The sequence below is a fragment of the Ursus americanus genome, chromosome 7 (assembly GCF_024610735.1).
Source record: "Ursus americanus isolate L20-20 chromosome 7, mUrsAme1.1.p, whole genome shotgun sequence".
Classification (NCBI taxonomy): Eukaryota; Metazoa; Chordata; class Mammalia; order Carnivora; family Ursidae; genus Ursus; species Ursus americanus.
In genome coordinates, this window is record NC_142133.1 from 39511351 (window position 1) to 39530817 (window position 19467).

Consider the following 19467-nt stretch of genomic DNA (forward strand, 5'->3'; position numbering starts at 1 on the left):
TTTGTGGTTTCCTGTCAGGGCTTAAATTCTTCTATTTCTCCCTGCCAAGGTCCTACCTTCTTCTAGGGCATCTTGTTCTCCTTGACACTGGTCCAGATTTCGCGCCCCTCTCGGTACCCTCTTTCCCGCACGCGGGACCTCCCGGGAACATCCGGGCCTCGCACGGGCACCTGCCCTTCTCAGTCTTGTCTCTCACTCGCTTATCATTTGAGTGAGACTCTCTTGCAGGCCGGGTCTGGGTTTCCAGACCAGGGAGCTCCTCCGGGCATTAGCCCGGCTCAGCCACATTCAGCCACTAAGGGACCGGTGCTTGGGGTCAACTAGGCACAACGGCGCTCACCAGGACCCGGAAGAGAGTGTAAGAGCGTAGCAGCCGCGAGGCGCCACAGCAAAGACAGAGCTACCACGCCCAGCGCCGGTCCCCGCCTGCCGGGAGTCCTAGGAGCGACCAGCCGCGTAAGGGGCGGGGCCACGCGCCCAGAGGGGGCGTGGCCCCCAGCGCGCGCGGGAAAGGGGCCGGCGTCGCGTGCGCGCGCACAGTCGGCGGCCGCGCGCAGCACGCTCGGGGCCCGGATGGCGGCGGCGGCTGGAAGCGGGACGCCCCGGGAGGAGGAGGGGCCCAGTGGGGAGGCAGCGGCTCCGCAGCCCCAAGCCCCGACGAGTGCGCCCGGGGCTCGTCTCTCAAGGCTGCCTTTAGCGCGAGTGAAGGCTTTGGTGAAGGCGGACCCCGACGTGACCCTCGCGGGACAGGAAGCCATCTTCATTCTGGCACGAGCCGCGGTGCGGCGGGAGCGTCAGGGCCACACGGGCTTGCGGGGCGGATAGGTGGTGAGGGGCGGGGCAGCAGGAACTTTCCGGGGGCGGGGCGTAGCGGCGACGGGGGCCGCTTGGGGAAGAGGAAACGAGGGAGGAGGAGGGTCTGGACTGGGTGTGCATAGCGTAAGTGGGTGAGTGAGGTGCTGGGCCGGATTCTGAGACGTGAAGTGTACGTAGGAGGGAAGACGGAGAAAGAGGCACATACCTGCCGTAGTTGTATTGATTTATTAACACACCTGCCACGTCATAAGGGCTTTGGACAACGACTTTAAGTTGCATTTCGAGTGTCTAATAAAACTTGTAGGAGTGTCAAGTGAATGAGTGCGGTGGATTTACGAGTGACGGAGGAGGGACGTGTCATGGGCTAGCGGGCTAGGGGGAAAGGGAATAATAGTACCTCATGAAGTCCAGGACTGAAAACCTCTTCAGAGCACCCCTTACTTCAGAGCATCCCTTCCCACCACTCAGAAGCGCTCACAAGAATTGTGCTAGAACCCATTGATTCAATGCTCCTTGTTCGCCTCACAGGAACTGTTTGTGGAGACCATTGCAAAAGATGCCTACTGCTGTGCTCAACAAGGAAAGAGGAAAACCCTCCAGAGGAGAGATTTGGGTAGAGTGTCACTGTGGTATTCCGTATCTGGGGGCAAAGAAGGGAGGGCTGGGGGAGGCTTCCCTCTCACTTGTGAAGAAGCCATCTCCGTAAGGTGAGAGGTGCCACAGTGTCTATGATGTCTTCTGTTGGACTGCCACAGTGATAGAAAGTCCTAACCTTTATGGTCCCTGTGCTTTGGGTGGCTGGAGAGGTGGTGGGGTAGGTAATGAAAGGAGTCTTAAGTGTTGCTAAAGCTGACTAGACCCCTTTATACCTTTTGCCATGTTGTACACTTCTTTTCCCCCCTAGAAACTGGGAGTTTGATTTCTGCCTCTTTAGTTGGTAACCTTTGTGCATGTGTAAGCTTTTGTATACCTTAATCCCACTTTCCCTTCTGTTTTGCTGGACTTTTCTTTGATGACTTTCGGAGCAAAAAGTTTCCCCCCACTGAACAGGGTTTACCTAGAGTTTTCCTACTTTTGTAGAGAAACAGCTGATATGTAAGATTGATGGTGGAGTAGGAATGCATCGCTTGACAGCAAGGGACAAAGTTCATAAATGCCCTTATTTGCATAAAGTGTCATGCCCTTTATTATGTGGGTTGTGGTTTTTTTTTAAAGGTGTTGATGTCCAAATGACCAGAGTTAGTCAGATGTCCTTTTACTGTGTGTTTCAGATAATGCAATAGAAGCTGTGGATGAATTTGCTTTTCTGGAAGGTGAGTTCTCTGTCGATGGGTAATCATTTCCACCTGTCTATCGCATGCTAATGATCTGGGTTAAAACCTTATAAAATTGCTACCTTGTTCTTCTTAGGGATAATTCTTCCTCCCTATTTCCTATTAAGTTGGGGAAAACTAATATATTAAATCTAGTGAGATTTAACAATTCTAATTCTCTTGGGTAACTAGAACTTTTTCCTGAAAACTGTTAAAATGAGAGAGAATATAAAAATCCTAGTGGGGTTAGGTGGATCGAGAAGTTTGTTTCCTACTTTGGTCTCCGTTCCCTTCATATAATGCTATATAATCTTCCCCTCATCATAATGCTAGAGATCAGAAACAATTGCCAACATTTTTTTTCTTCAACCATCTGTATTAAGTGATTATTTTGCCACTGGGAGATTGTGTACTTGCCTGTGTCTGTTTGTTTTTAAGAATTTTGCATTAACTTGTGTACTAAGTCTTGTCATTGAAGTAGAAAATATTGAGATACCATATTTTAGCTATCTTTTCTCGGATGGATATCTATTTCTCCAATAATTCCTAAATCTGATCAGCTTATTTTTCCCTGCACATATTCTGATTGAATATGAGAGAGCCACACACTTTCAGTTTATTTTCACCTTTACAATACCAGCATGTTCTCATTATCTTCTTCGTGCCTTATTACCTTCAGAAATCCTTTCTGGATGAATTTATTTCACTATTTTTCTCTTTTGTTCTGTAATCAGCCTAGGCCTCTCACCCTTTTGATACATTTTTTAGAAATGTGTTTTAAGATACATTCCCATGGCTAGCTTCAAGTCTAGATTCTTGAGTATTCTTTCAATTTGTAGATCTTTCTTAACCTTTTTTTTCTGCTTGTTTTTGTTAAAAATAACTTAATTGCCTACCTGAGGAAGGCAACTTCCTGTTACTGACTTCCCATCAGTTCTCCAAATATGTTTGGAGCCTACGTTACCTGCTCATTTTTAATTACTAGCTTTTCAAAGAGTATATATAATCAGATTTGTATTTTAAAGACTTAACACTACAGACCTGTGGATGATGAATTGGAAGGTGCCAGGAGTAGAAGTGGAGAGATCTTATGTAGTTTTCTACTCTGGTCTCCACCATGGCATAGTTCTTAGCTTGGATTTTTAATAAATGGTCACTTATTGAGTGGTGGATGTATTCATTTTCATCTTTTGATCCAATAATCTCAGTAATTGCATTCCTCTGCTCTGCCTACATTAGTAGATCTGAATTTTGGTCATTTTAGCAATTGCGGATTCAGTCAGTATTATATTTCGTACCTGGTAAAATAAATGTTCTCATGTCTTTAGATGTATATTTTCTAAGTAGAAAATTATTTTTTTCTTTTGTAATCAAGGCAATATATATCCATGCTTGAAAATCAGTTATCTAATGGCTTCTAATGAAATGTAGCTGCTGCTCCACACTTTTGGTGTTTCTGTCTTTAGTTTTTCAGGTGTTTACTTACGTTTCTAAATAATTTTCATCCTTGATTTTTCAACTGCAGATGTTATCTGTTAACTTTCTGCTGTGATAAATGAAGATTTAGGTAACCTATACTGCTCCATAAATCCCTCCTTTCTGATTTTTGGAAGTTATATCATTATTTTTAGTTCCTTTGTTACCTGTATAGTTTACATAACGTACTAAAATATCTATTTTTTTGGTTAACTCCCCACTTTGGAAGGTGTGACTATTAGTGGACCCATCCTTTCCTTTCCCATTTTTTAACCCACTTCTAGCTTTACTTGGTGTCCTCTGTACTTGTATTTTGACAATGTGAAGACTGATAACATATCTTGTTATCTTAGTTAAATCTCCCACGCTTTACATATCTGTTGAATGTAGTAGTTGAAAAACAGTACTGTGAATAGTTCTCCAAACATGGAGAACTTCCTTTACCTCTTCTGTCCTTTAATTTCTCATAGAGGTGCCTTCCCTGCAGGCAACTGTTATTAGTCTCTTGTGTAATATTTGGGATATTTTATGCAGATGAGTTTATGTATGTATATTTTTTTCCAAACCTTTCCTTATGAACACAGATAACAAATGTAAAGTCAATAAATAATGAAATGAACACCATTGCAACCACCAGCTGGGTCAAGAGCTAAAATAGTGTCAGCCCCCAGAAGCTCCATATATATTCCTTCTTCATGGTAGATCTTTCCATCCCCTTTCCTGACACAACAGTATCCTGACTTTTTGATAATTACTTGATTTTCTTTATAGTTTTACGACATAAGCATCCTTAAACAGTAGGATTTGGTTTTATATTTTTTCGAACTTTCTAAAAATGTAACCACACTGTATGTATTCACCGGTCATCTTCTGTCCTGTGACTCTTTTCTTTAGGTTAACACATTTATGAGGTCCGTCTGTGTGGTTGCACATATCTCTTTTCTCTGCTGTATGGCATACGTTGTGTGACAGCATTACAATTGAACCATTTTAATGTGGATATTTGGGTAACTTTTTTTTTTTCTGTTATAAGCAATGTGCTATTGATGCTTTGTCCTTAGCTTGCCTTCTGCTCCCTCGTCACTATGAACATTCTTACACATATTTCTCTAGGGGTGTGTGTGGATAAAGGTGCTGGGACATAGGATATGTATATCTCCCTCTTTTATAGATATTGCTGAACTTCCTGCATACCTGATTCACATTTCTACCAAGAATGTATGATAATTCACATTGCTCCTCATTCTCATCAACACTTGGTATTTGATTTTTGCCAGTCTGGTAGGGATGTTAAGGATAATTGCATAGTACTTTCATTTTGCATTGCCCTGATTACTGGTGACATCTTTTCATATGCATGTCCATTTTCTGAGGTGGGGTGGTGTCTTATTTTTATCCTGGATATTTTGTCTTTTTCCTTACTGATTTGTAACTGTATCTGTGATTATATGTGTGTGTGTATATGTGTATATATATATGCTTTTTATTTTTTATTTTTTCTGAATGTAAATCTTTTTCATCATATGGGAAGCCTATATCTTTTCCTGGTTTATGACTTGTCTTTTCACCCTTTAGGGTACCTTTTGATAAACCAGTTCTCAATTAAAGATAGTCAAATGTATTAATTTTTTCTTTATATGTAATGCTATTTGTTTCCTGTATAAGACTTTTTCCCCTACCCCAACATCATGAAGTCATTCTCCTATATGCTAAAATTTTTTATAGCTTTCTTGTCTTTCGTAAAACTACAGTTGACTTTTTGTGTATCCGACTGAGGTAACGAAGGGTCTAATTTAATTTTTTTCTTATTATTTAGATGGGCACTTTTCCATAGAATATTCTGTTATACTACTTTTGTTATAGATCAAGGCTCTTTTTAGGTTTTCTGTTCTTCTGTTGATCTGTTGTGTTTGTTACCATGTCTGTACCACACTGTATCAATTATGGTAGCTTTATCTGAAAGAACAGATCTTCCCACTTTGTTCTTTAAGTGTCTTGGCTATTTTCGATTCTTTGCATTTTCATGTGTATTTTAGAGTCTGCTTGCCAAATTCCACAGGAAAAGGGTACTGATTGGGATTGAATGGAATCTATAGATTACTTGGAGGGAGAAACAATATCTTTATAGTAGTGAATCTTTCAGTCCATGAACATAGTATATTTCTCCATTTATTTAGATCTTTAATGTTTTTTTAAATAAAGTTTTTTTACTTCACAGGAAGAAATCTTGACATGTTTTGTTAGATGCTTTCCTCTAAGTACTTAATTTTGATGCTATTGTTATTGACATCTTTCTAAGAAAAAATTTTCTGAATGTTGCTAGTGTATAGAAATATAATTGGTTTTATATCTTAATTTTGTACCTAACATCTTGCTTAATGCTAATTCTAATGATTTGTGTTGATTCTTTTGGATTTCCTTAGTTACATGGTAATATCCACTAGTAGTGGCAGTTTTGTGAAGTTTTCCCAATCCTTATCTTTTTCTTTCCCTTTTTCTTGGCTAGATTCTGCAGTGTAGTGTTGAATAGATGTCGCTGATAGCAGTCATCTTGATTTCAAAGAGAAAACCTTCAGTGTGTCCTCATTAATTATACTTAACTCTAGTTTTTTTGTAGATTAATTTTAACAGATTGCAGATGCTGTATTGCTGTTTTTAAATTTTATTTATTTATAAATATTTTATTTATTTGAGAGAGAGTGAGAAAGACCGTGCATATGCGTGCCTGCATGAGCATGGGAGGGGGCAAGGGAGAGGGAGAAGTAAACTCCCTGCTGAGCAGGGAGCCTGGTACAGGCTGGGTCGCAGGACCCTGAAATCTTGACCTGAGCCTAAGGCAGACACTTAACTGACTGAGCCACTCAGGTACCCCTGAGAGATTGGCATTTTTTTCCCTATTGAATGTGAGCCTCATACAAATTAGTTGGAGAGTGTGTGTACCCTTTTTATGTGTTCTCTAGAAAACTTTGTAAGATTGGAATTCTTTTTTTTTTTTTTTTGTTTAAAAAAAATTTTTTTTTTAAGATTTTATTTTGAGAGAGACAGAGCAAGAGAGAGAGAGAGAGAGAGCACGCGTGAGCGTGAGCAAGCATGAGCGGGGTGAGGAGCAAAGGGAGAAGCAGACTCCCCGCTGAGCAGGGAACCCTATGCAGGCCTCGCTTCTAGGACTCTGGGATCATAACCTAAGCTGAAGGCAGACTCTTAACCAACTGAGCCACCAGGCGCCCCATTATTTCTTATTTGAATGGTAGAATTCACCAATGAAGTCATTTAGGCTAGAATTTTCCTTGTGGGAAGATACCTGATTGATTACATTTTTTTGTGTGATATAGGGACCATTCTGGTTTTATTTTATTTTTTGAGGCAGTCCTGTCCTGCTTTCCCCTTGAGTTATAGTTTTTCTAGGAATTTTACATTTATCTAAATTTTCAAATTTGTTGGCATAAAGTTCTTCATAGTATAGCTGACCCTTGAACAGCACCAGGTTTTTTGTTTGTTTGTTTGTTTTTGAAAGTTGTTTATTTTTTTTTTTTTAGTAATCTCTATACCCACCGTGGGACTCAAACTCATGAGGCCAAGATCAGGAGTGCATGCTCTTCTGACTGAGCCAGCCAGGCGCCCCAAGTGGGCATTCTTTTTTTTTTTTTGTAGGCTCCATGCCCAGTGTGGGGCTGAGGTGCATGCCTGGGGTGCCTGGGCGGCTCAGTCTGTTAAGCGTCGGACTCTTGATTTCAACTCAGGTCATGATCTCAGGGTTGTAAGATCTGAGCCCTGCATGGGGCTCCCTGCTTAGCAGGGATTCTGCTTGAGATCCCCCCCCCCCAATGCATGCTCTTTCTCTTTCTAAATAAATAAATAAAATCCTTAAAAACAAAACGAAACAAAAAAAGAAAGAAAAAAGAGTCTCATACCCTACTGACTGAGCCAGCCAGGGTCCTGAATAACACAGGTTTGAACTGTGTGGGTATGTGGGGATTTTTTTACAGTATAACACTGTAAATGTCTTTTTTTCTCTTATTTTCTTAATAACATTTTCTTTTTTCTAGGTTATTTTATTGTAATAATACAGTGTATAATACACCTAATATACAAAATATGTGCTAATAGGCTATGTTATTGGTAAGACATCTGGTCAACAGTAGGCTGTTAGTAGTTAAGTGTTTGAGACTTTTTATAAGTTAACCATTGTTACTTCTTCTTTTTTTTTTTTTTTTTAAGATTTTCTTAATTTATTTATTCGACAGAGATAGAGACAGCCAGCGAGAGAGGGAACACAAGCAGGGGGAGTGGGAGAGGAAGAAGCAGGCTCATAGCGGAAGAGCCTGATGTGGGGCTCGATCCCATACCGCCGGGATCACGCCCTGAGCCGAAGGCAGACGCTTAACCGCTGTGCCACCCAGGCACCCCCAAATTTTTGCTCTTTTTAAGTGTAATTTATTATTTCATTTTTTCCCTCTCTCAGTAAATTATATACTTTATTCTTTTGTTACTCTACAGTTACTGTATGCATTCTTATTTCAGCAGAGCCTAAAGATAGTACCTTTATACTTGTCCTCAAGAAAATAGGATCTTAGAATTATTAACTCTCTATGCAAGGCCCTCTTCCCCATATATGCTATTATTGTCATGTGTTTTTGTTTTGCTTTGTCAATCCACATAAGGCACTGTTACTGTTGTATTATATGGTAAAGATCACATGAATTTATTCACATATTTATACTATCTTTGCCCTTCTTATATTTCTGCTTCTCCATTTTTGATCATTTTCTTTCTTTCTGAAGTAAATCCTTTAGAACTCCTTTAGTATGGGTCTGCTGGTAGCTGACTCTTTTTTGGGTGGTGGTGGTGGTAATGAAAAAGCCTTTATTTACTTTCATTGTTAAAAGTATCTTGCTGAATATAGAATTTTAGGTGGAAAGTTATTTCTTTATCATGTTGAAGCTCTCATTCTGCTTTTTTTGGCTTCCATCGTTTCTGTTGAGAAATCACGGTTAATCAGTTAATCTTTTGAAGCTAATTTGTCCTTTTTTGGTTACTTTTAAGATTTTGTATTTGTCTTTGATTTTTCTGTAGTTTCCGTTGGATGTATACACGTGTAGATTTCCCTCTCTGGTCTGCTTAAGCTTCTTAAATATATGGATTGATGTCTTTTATTTGTCCTGGAGAAGTCTCAGCTAGTTATCTTTTCAGATAATGGCTCTGCTTTGTTCTTTCTCCTTTCTCATTAGGATTCCCATTAAATATATATTAAACCTCAATCATAATTTTACCTTTCCATGCTTGTGTGTAGTTTTTTTCTGATCTCTCAGGTTGTTAATTCTTTCTCTGGTGGTCTTGTCTCCTTTAAACTGTTCTATGGATTTCTTAGTTTGTTTTTGTTTTTGTATCTTCAGTTCTGTGAATTCCATTTGCTTATATTTCAAATTTACTTTGTCACTTGTTATTACATTCGCTCCAGATATTTTGAAGCTTGCCTTTTATTTCTTTAAACAAAGTAAGTGCAGTTGTTTTATAGGCTCTGTCCAGTCTAATATCTACAGCCTTTTGAGGCTGACTTATTTTATTTTTTTTCCTGACTTGTTCCTGTTGATATTGTTTCATGGTCTTTTTTCCTCTTTATGCCTAGTTATCTTGGTGTATTGGTCATTGTACTTGAAAAAAATTATTTGTTGGATAGTTTGAGGCCTGTATGATGAAATGTTTCTCCAAAGATTTTTATTTGCTGCTGCAAGGTACCTAGGGGAATGTGTAAATTCAGGATCTCCTTAATCCAAGACTTGAGGATTAATTAATAATTAATAATTAATATAAGTGAATCCTGACTGCAAGTCTGTGAGGGGGCTGATTTAATTCTAGTCTAGCTTTACTCTGGGGGTATAGCCTAATGGGACTACAGCTTTTTAAAAAATCCGAACTTCCCACTTGGGCAGAGTCTTAGATTTGACTTAGCTAAAATTTCTGTCTCTGTCTTTTAGACTAGCAAAAAAGACCTCAGGGCAAAAGCAGGTTTGGAGGTTGGGTTTACTTTGTGTTCTTGCTTTCTCTAGATCTTGGATTTCACTTTTTGATGCCTCTTCAGTGCTTGAAGGATTTTCTTTTTAAAAATATTTCAGTCAGCTTTATCAGTTGATCTCAGCAGGAATTTGCCTTTATAACAAGAAGAGGCTGTTTTTTTTCTTTTCTTTTTTTTTTTTTTTAACTTAGAGGTGTTTTTGCTTTGTTTTCTTATATGTTCTTTTCTCTGAATTATATTTTATTCTAGCTTTTTTTTTTTTAGATAAATTTTAGTTTTTCCTTTCATTTTGCAGTTTGCCCAGTAATTTTCATTCTGTTTAGGAATAAAGGAGTAAGAAGGCTGTTTGGAAGCTGTGTATACATAGGAAGGTGGTTTTTGCTTTGCACTTTTATGTTAGGGTGGGCAGAGGTGGGACCAGGTGTTATGCTGGGGCCCTGAATGCCTTACTGTGGGGAGCTGGTATTTTCAGAGGCTTCTCTAGTTCTTCAGATTATTTATTTAGTTTATTGGAAGAGAGCCCTCTGATTTTTTTCCCCGTTTAGCGTTTAGCTTTAAATGTTTGTCTTCTGGTAATGCTATAGGCTGGAAGGGTTGTAGGGAGGTGGGGCCACCTGTTTCTTATAGACCCTCAAGTCATTAACCCTTTCTAGCCTGTGCATCTTTCTGTTGTTCCTGTGTCTGAGTCGGCCTGGAGACTGTCCGTGAATCTCTTGGGCAAATGGGCTCCCACCTCTGCTGCTCCTTCTGTTCATTCTAGGCTTATGTTTTTTCCTGCTGTATTTATAAACATACTTCAGTCAGATTTCTATTATTCAGCTTTTTGTTGAAATCTCTTACCTGCTGATAGGCCCCCTTCTTTGTTGTAGATTTATACTTTTTTAAAACCTTATTTCCTTTTGAATGGAATCTTGGATGGGAGGACATACAAAGTTGTGGGCTCAGTCTCCCATCTTGAATTGGAACTTTCTCAAAAGATTATAAACTTTTTCCTTAGATAACTTTTATATTTTGTATCATGCTTTGTATGGAATCCCCAAATGCTCATTAACTAACACGGCAACCTCTTTGCCCTTTACCAACTTCCAATTCTAACTCTCTGGACCAGTATGCTTAATTCACAGCTGCCCAATTTCTGTAGTGACATGTTTAGTGATCTTTTGGATGGATATTCCTCAAAATGAGTATTTTGGTCTTAGAGAACTGACAATACCAGTGCAGCTTCCACTTGAATTTTGCCCAGTTACACTCATCCAGTTCTTGAGGCACCTTGCTTTACATGTTGCTCTTTGTTTTTTTTCTTGTTTTTGTTTTTGTTTTTGTTTTTTTAGGAACTTTGGATTGATGGCTGAGCTGGGCAGTTTTGTGAGCTTTCACCTGCATCCTTTGGCCAGCCCCTCTCCTGCAGGCCTCAGCTTTGAAGAACAGACTATTTGGAATATTGTACTTATATGCTTTTCCTGTTCTACCTTCACCTAAGCCGGGATAAGCAGAGATCTCACCTATTAGCTTTTCTCTACAAGGTCTTCCACTCCTGTGTCTTCCATTTCAGGCTTGGATGCAGCCTCTGTTGAGGCAGAGGAAAAGAAAATGATTTGTGTAGGTTGCTTATTGAATGATGAGGACCATAATAAAGGTCTCTGATCAATTTCAACCCAGTGTGTTTTATAATCTTGCCTTTGTCCTTGCCATGATAACTGGAGGGCCACCACGTCCCGTCAGAGACCTTTGATCTTTCTTGCCAGCTGTTCTAAATCTCAGTCCTTTGATTTATTTGCTTTTTATTTGCTTTTTTCCAATATGTCACCGGAATGTGATTTCAGAAGTTATGGGATGTCACTTAAGGTCTTCAGAAGTTTAAATAAATGTGATCCTAGATTTAAAACCAGTTAAATTTTAACAGCTTTATTGAGATATAATGCACATACTATACAATTTACCCATTTAAAGTGTACATTTCAATAGTTCTTAGTATATTCATAGATATGTGCAGCTATCACCACAGTCAATTTTTAAATATCTCCATATTAGTGGAATCATAAGATATGTGGTATTTTGTATCTGGCGTCTTTCACTTAGGTAATGTTTTCAGGGTTTGTTTATGTTATAGCATGTAGCAGTATCCATTCCTTTATTTTTATTTTTAAAATTGTGGCAAAATATACATAACCTAACATTTACTGTTTTAACTATTTTTAAGTGTACAGTTCTGTGGCATTAAGTACATTCACATTATTGTGTAGCCATCACCATCGTCCGTCTCCAGAACATTCTTCATCTTCTCAAACTGCAGCTGTAGACACTAAACAATAACTGCCCATTCTTCCCTTCCTTAGGCCCTGGCTGATTTTTGTTTTTTAAGGGAAAGTTTGGGTGATCTAGCAGGAGGGAGGCAAAGTACTTGGAAAGTAGTATTTGAGGAGAGCAGCAGGAAACTGATTAAAACACTTGACCAGTTTTCAGATTCTTCTGTGGCATTTGTTTGAAATGCCCATTTCTAGACCTAATAAATTAGAATCTCAGGGGCTGGAGCTCCAAGACTCTCTATTAGTTTTTTCAAATAAATTCCCCAAGTAATTTCCTTCCCACCACTGGTCCACAGACTACTGATCTACAGGAAAATGTAAATCTCCCTTCTAAGGGCCGGGGGTGGGTGGTAAAGTATGACTGTAGAATGTCAGGAATAGAGAGGAAGAGAAGGAAAACAACAACCACTACTCTTTAAGAAGTAAGAGGGGAGTACCGGATTTTGTAGGTCAGCTGGTGAAGGTCCTGCCTTAAGGAAAGGACTGGGCAGAGAATGGTGCAGAGAAAGATTCAAACCAAAGGAGGGCCTCAGTGAGACTGTCTGCAAAGCTGTTTGTTGAATCTACTCAATGTAATCTCTAGCGTATCCACACTCCTTGTCTGTACGGTCCTCACGATGCGCAGTGCCTGGCTCATGGGTCCTTCATACATGTCTGTTGAACTGATTCATAGGTCTTCAGGTGGCCTACGAGTCCAGAGGCTCCCGTGTTCCTGGGCCATAACCAGCAGGGGGAGGCTGACTCCCCGAGCCCTTGGTGAAGGCAGCCACCCTTAGACCCTTTTACTGGATGTGTTCTTTTCTGCCAGATTGGGTTAAGGCTGTGACAATTGTAGGGATTAACTCTGAGTTTCCTGAGAAATGACAATTACACTTTTCCTATGGATCCTGGCCCAGAAGCCTTCCAGACTTTCCAAGCCGCATATCCACTGCAATACAGAATTCTCGCTCTTTCACTGCAGGTTACCTAAACCTCAGAAACGTGTTTTCCCTGTTTGCAAGATCTGGTGAAATGTAGAGGAAACAAGTGTGGGGCTCTGCTCAGAAGCGCAAGATCAAAGCTCTTTGCTCATAATGGTACGCTCCAGTATGTGAGCAATGGTAGATCTCCCCAGGAATTTGGAAATAAGCTAGGAAGATTGCCCTCTGAAAGTGGAACCTCTAAGTCAAACATTTCAGAGGCTGAATTGCTCCCAGACTCAACTAGACCTGATCAAATGTATGAAGAAGAATGTGCCAGTCAGTAGAGGGCACTGGTTAGTCGTGAAAGAGAGGAAGGAGTTCCAGAGACAAGTTGTTAGGTAGGGTAGCTTGAACCTTAGCCAGTGCTTGGAGTACTATGGTCCCATTGACCAGCTATGTCAGCCTGCCCCATTCAGGTGCCTTCAAACACTGCAGTCCTATCCAACTCCCTTTGTCCATGCGGTCACTGTGGGATCTGGGCTCCTTCCATCTTATTGCTTTGTCATTCCCTTCTCTATTGCACTGTTCAAGAGAACTTCCTGTGATGATGGAAATGTTCTATATCCACGTTGTAGCCACCCACAACATGTGGCTACTGAGCCAGTGAAATGTGGAACTAAACTTTTAATTTTACTTTTTTTACTTTAAAAATCTATTTTGTTTCAAGTTTTTGTTTAAATTATAATTTGTTAACACATAGTGTAATATTGGCTTGGGAGTATAAATTTTTAATTTTACTTCATTTAAATGTAAATAGCCAGAAGTCTCAGCCACAGCATCTTCTCTGTGGAACTCTTAACTATGGAACTGTGGGCACAATAAGATTTCTAAGCCTCGGTGACGATAGTGGTTACTACTCCATAAGGAGGGTCACAGAATAGCGCCAGAAAAGCCCTCCGCACTGGGTGGGGCACAGAGTACTGAGTCAACACTGGCATTGTTATTACAGCTTTTGCCAACTCCAGCGTCCATCTTCAGCATTGCTACTGAGCAATGAAGCCCTTTTTATTCTGAACATCACTCGTCTGTGGTAACAAAAGCTCTAAATAAGAAATGAGGGCTCCTCCAAGCACACATGAGGGAAATACCATAAATGGAGATGTGTCTCCACATCAGACATCGAGCTTCATTAATGAGAGTCTGCTTCCGAGAAAAAGGTTCATTTTGATGTGCTGACAATCCCAGGTTTCTTAGCCTGAGACATCCTCACTGAGCTTATTAATGTCAATGTGAAGGACCTCTTTCAAGATGCCAGGGAGCTTTTACCCAAGACAGACAACAAGGCCCTTTTGCTTTCCACTTCCTAATTGAGTCTAGTACAGTGAGTGGAGAAAGGCATGCTTTTAAAAAGGTGTCTGTGCCCGTCACTTCATAGTGTTTTCTTGAGGCACTGCTAATTAGCACATCTCTGCCTTATTAGAGATGATAAATAGAGACCGACCAGGCCTCCTCTGGGCAGGGAGAGTTGTAGAAATCATCTGTCCTCATCTCAGGGATGCCACACCAGAGTGGCACAAAGCAGAGACCAAAGTTCGGCTTTTTAAATCACACTGAAGATAATGAATTTACTAAAGACTCTCAGTACTTTTTAAAGAAATGCGACATTTCAGAGCAAATAGCTGTGAAACTGTATTTCCAAACAGTGGGCAATTGTATTGCTTATTCACCTTACCTGAAAAAAGAAACTTTGTGCCTTTGGTGCTTTGAAATAGTAAAATACCAGGTGAATGCTGGGTGAAAATCTTAGGGAGAATTTTAGGGTTCCTCCTTGTGCCACTGTTGCTATATGGTGCAGCTAAAAGCAAGAAGCCAAATTGTTTTTTTTTTCCTAATTATCATTCTTAATTGTGATGAATCACAGTAATTTCATGAAGCACTTTGTAAAAGTGAAAAGGTCTGTAAGTCAGAATGTGTGTTCTAATAGAGAAAAATGTCAGACATAACCGAATTGGGGAGAGAAAATTCCTAAGAGCTCATTGTCATGGGAAACCCACAAGCTCATAGTATAAGACATAGACCAAGGCCTAATGGCAGACACTTGGGCATAGGACAAGAGGAAACTCTCAGCTGGGTGGCACTGGGAGACAGGAGAGCGAATTCGCCAGCAGGCACCAGCAGATCTGTATTTGTGCTAATATGGGTGAGTGAGGTACTAATGGTGCTGTACTCTAAGGTTCCTGAATGTAGCCTACGGGGCCCCGAGTGGCTGAACAGGCCCGCTCTGAGAGGATTTCACAAGGGGCTTTGTCTGTGTTAAGCTTCTGGAAAGGGCTGAGGTTTTCCTGGGGTTTGATTTCATCAGTTTATATAGCTAGTGGTTTAGGAATGACGGTATCATCAGCTGTGAGGCAAGTGCCTACTCAGGTTGGCAGGGGGAGCCAGGAGTCACAGGCTGGGATAGATGGATGGATGGTTCTCCTCTAGGTGGCACTAGGAAAACCCTGCCCAGTGTTCTGGAAGATAAAAGGAAACTTTGCAGCCATGCCCCACTGACAATAAGAATTGTCATGGCTGATGGAAACTGGAAGGAAAATCCAATGACTGATATGCCAAAGGCCAGGTCTGACCAGCCCTTTCTGCTCGGAAGCCTTGGTGACTATTGGCCCTCAGGATAAGGTCCTAGCCGCTTAAGCAGACTTTACAAGGTCTCTCTTCATGAGGTCTTTGTGATCTACCTTGTCCGTCCCTCTGTGCTCGTTTCTCCTCCCTGCCCACCTTGTGCTCCAGCCCCTGGATTTCCTGAGGGAGCCATGGTCTCTGTGGCTGTTCCCTCAGCCTGCTGTACATTTCTGCTCATTCTCTTCTCTCTCGTTTGCCAGCCTGAAGTATATGGCTGGGAAACTTCCTGGCCACCCTCTATGTGACGATGGGTGTCCTTCCTCTGTGGCTCCCACAGGGCCCATCTCTCCCCATCTTAAGGCTCATGACACTGTGGAATCATTGCTTGGCACCCTGTCTGTGTCCCCGTTAAAAGGCCTGCTCTGTGAGGGGGGAATGGCGTGTGCCTGCTGTTCTATTCTGGCCTCGGCGCCCCCGCTCTGGTTCTGGTGTGAGACAGGTAAAAGATTTGTTTGAAAAAATTGTGTTAAAGTAGTTATAGTTTAAAAAAGTAGTATGCAGGGTGCCTGGGTGGCTCAGGCAGCTAAGCATCTGCCTTCAGCTCAGGTCATGATCTCAGGGTCCTGGGATCGAGTTCTGCATTGCTCTCCTTGCTCAGCAGGGAGTCTGCTTCTCCCTCTGCTTGCCACTCCTCCTGCTTGTGCTTGTGCGCTCGCGCTCTCTCTCAAATAAATCTAAAAAAAAGTGTATAAATCTATGATTACTGTAAAAAAAACCTTAACACTGGGGCGCCTGGGTGGCACAGCAGTTGGGCGTCTGCCTTTGGCTCAGGGCGTGATCCCGGCGTTATGGGATCGAGCCCCACATCAGGCTCCTCCGCTATGAGCCTGCTTCTTCCTCTCCCACTCCCCTGCTTGTGTTCCCTCTCTCGCTGGCTGTCTCTATCTCTGTTGAATAAATAAATAAAATCTTAAAAAAAAAAACAACAAAAAAAACCAAAAACCTTAACACAGAAGATTGGTTGAAAAGTGGAATTCCCTTTAGTCCAGCTCCACCATTAAGCTCCCCATCCCTGTAGGTGCCCCTGTGGCCGGTTTGCTGTGCTAGCCTGCCAATTTTGTATGCAGGCTCATATTCATGCATATGTAATCTTAAGGCAAAATAGGGAAAAAACAAGCCATATAATACAGTATATATGTGGTATATAGGATATATATATGGACACACACACCATTTATGCATGTGTGTGTGTGTGTGTGCGCGCGCGCACGCGTGCAGTTAACATTCTAAGTTGTAAGCAACAGAAACAAACCTGGATGACAGAAAAGGAATTTAATGTTGAGTAGCTCTCAGACTTGGCAGTAGGCTGAAGAAGCAGGCTTGGACAGGGGGAAGAATGGGAAGCCGGATGACTCGTATCACGGCCAGAGACCCTTCCAGGGCAGATCTGCTGGGGACACCGAGGCTGTCCACTGAGCCAGGACTCCTCAGCCGTGCTCTCCGGCCTGGCCCCGCCGCCTCTGTCAGTGCTGCTCACTGCTGCTGGAGCTGCCCTTGACCAACAAATGCCGTTTGTCTCTGCTTTTTCATTCCTTCCTGCTCTATGCGGAGGCCCTGGCAGAGTGCTGGGGGTGGGGGGGTTTGTTAGGAGCCAGTGGGGTGCAATGGCACTGGACCTGCTGTGTCTGCACACTGACTCCTAGGGAGGTGGCCTCTGCCTCCCGCTAAGTCTGCTTCTCTCATGGTTTTTCTTCTAGTAGTTTTTGTTTTCTTTTACTGCTTAAGTTTTGATCCATCTGGCCTTTATTTTGGCCCATAGAGTGACATGGGGAGCTATCATTACTTCTTTTCTGGATGGCTACTTGGTTTTCCAGATGCCATATAAAAAATAATCCAGCCCCATCCCTACCCTCAGCACACCGTGTTTTGAAAGGCTACCCTTTAAATGTGTTAAATCTCATACGTGTTTGGATAGGTGTATTTCCGGATTCTCTGTTCTGTTCCACTGACCTATCTATTCGTGTACTGGTACCAAATTGTGTATTTAAAGCTTTTGTCAAAAGAACACATCTATGTTTTTGGAAACTTTAAATTTTGAAATAGCTTCAGACTTGAGTTGCGAGATTAGTACAAAGAACTATGTTCCCTTCACCTGGATGCACATTTGCTTGCACTCTCTTTATTTCATATGTTAGTATTGTATAATTTTTATTGGGAGCCTTTCAAGAATAGATTGCAGACACACTACCTCCCGTGAGACAATGACAAACATCAGGAAATTTAACACTGCTGCAATGTTATTATCTGATCTATGGATTTATTTAAATTCTGTCAATTATCTCAATAATATCCTTTAAAGTAATTTTCATAGCCTTTTTTCCTTATCCAGATACAATACAGGATCATTCCTTTTATGGAGTTTTCATGTCTTTTTTGTCTTTGATCTGTATCAGATCTTCAGATTTGTTTTTCATGACTTTGGCATTTTTTAAGAAAACGGCCCATTAATTTTTTTTTTTAAAGATTATTTATTTATTTATTTATTTAACAGAGAAAGCCAGTGAGAGAGGGAACACAAGCAGGGGAAGTGGGAGAGGAAGAAGCAGGCTCATAGCAGAGGAGCCTGATGTGGGGCTCGATCCCATACCGCCGGGATCACGCCCTGAGCTGAAGGCAGGCGCTTAACCGCTGTGCCACCCAGGCGCCCCCCATTAATTTTTTTTAAGAATATTATTTGGTCATGTACTAATGTAGCGTTCATATCAGTCAAGGTCCTGGCAGAAAATAAAGGCACTCAGGAGGTTCAAGAGAATTTAGTAAAGGGACAATTTTCAGAAGTATGGGCAGGATTAAGGGACACAAGGGATACTGAGAAGTTATCCCCATCCCTGGGCCCGAAGGGGCCAGGGGAGGGGACATTTCGACACAGCTGGTGAGAGCCAGAGCTTGGAGGAGAAATTGCATCCTTTGCTTAGAATCACTCCCCCATTTTTTGATTTGATAATTTGTTTCACGTGTATTGAGTTTGAGACGTTCTTTGTAGATCTTGGATATAAGTCTTTTATCTGTAGTGTCGTTTGCAAATATCTTCTCCCATTCCGTGGGCTGCCTCTTAGTTTTTTTGACTGTTTCCTTGGCTGTGCAGAAGCTTTTTATCTTGATGAAGTCCCACAAGTTCATTTTGTCTTTTGTTTCTCTTGCCTTTGGAGATGTGTCATGAAAAAAGTTGCTGTGGCCGATGTCAAAGAGTTTGCAGCCTATGTTCTCCTCTATGATTTTGATGGATTCCTGTCTCACATCGAGGTCTTTTATCCATTTGGAGTTTATCTTTGTGTATGGTGTGAGAGAATGGTCAAGTTTCATTCTTTTGCATATAGCTGTCCAGTTTTCCCAGCACCATTTATGGAAGAGACTGTCTTTTTTTCCACTGGATGTTTTTTCCTGCTTTGTCAAAGATTAGTTGCCCAAAGAGCCAAGGGTCCATTTCTGGGTTCTCTATTCTGTTCCATTGGTCTATGTGTCTGTTTTTGTGCCAGTACCATGCTGTCTTTGTGATCACAGCTTTGTAGTATAGCTTGAAATCAGGCAACGTGATGCCCCCAGCTTTGTTTTTCCTTTTCAACAATTCTTTGGCGATTTGGGGCCTTTTCTGGTTCCACACAAATTTAAGGGCTGTTTGTTCCAGTTCTTTGAAAAATGTCATTGGTATTTTGACCAAACTCAATACACGAGAAACAAATAATCAAATAAAAAAATGGGCAGAAGATATGAACAGACACTTTTCCAATGAAGACATACAAATGGCTAACAGACACCTGTAAAAATGTTCAAAATCATTAGCCATTAGGGAAATTCAAATCAAAACCACATTGAGATACCACCTTATGCCAGTTAGAATGGCAAAAATTGACAAGGCAAGAAACAACAAATGTTGGAGAGGATGTGGAGAAAGGGGATCCGATCCTCTTACACTGTTGGTGGGAATGCAAGTTGGTACAGCCACTTTGGAAAACAGTGTGAAG

The 19467-nt window shown here is 41.2% G+C and overlaps 1 protein-coding gene across 3 annotated transcripts in view; it reads left to right on the forward strand.

Annotated features, from left to right (window-relative positions):
* The first annotated feature begins 521 nt into the window (after window positions 1-521).
* POLE4 (DNA polymerase epsilon 4, accessory subunit) overlaps window positions 522-19467 on the forward strand; it is a 33059-nt gene continuing 14113 nt past the window's right edge. The window contains exons 1-4 of one of the 3 annotated variants that reach the window (XM_045788377.2): window positions 526-780; window positions 1345-1429; window positions 2088-2129; window positions 10950-11272. In XM_045788377.2, coding sequence (XP_045644333.1) covers window positions 574-780; window positions 1345-1429; window positions 2088-2129; window positions 10950-10963 — 348 coding nt within the window. In that variant the 5' untranslated portion in view covers window positions 526-573 and the 3' untranslated portion in view covers window positions 10964-11272. Of the gene's footprint in view, window positions 781-1344; window positions 1430-2087; window positions 2130-10949; window positions 11273-19467 lie in introns of those variants that run through there. The other 2 variants (XM_087863607.1, XM_045788378.2) reach the window with 2 other exon arrangements.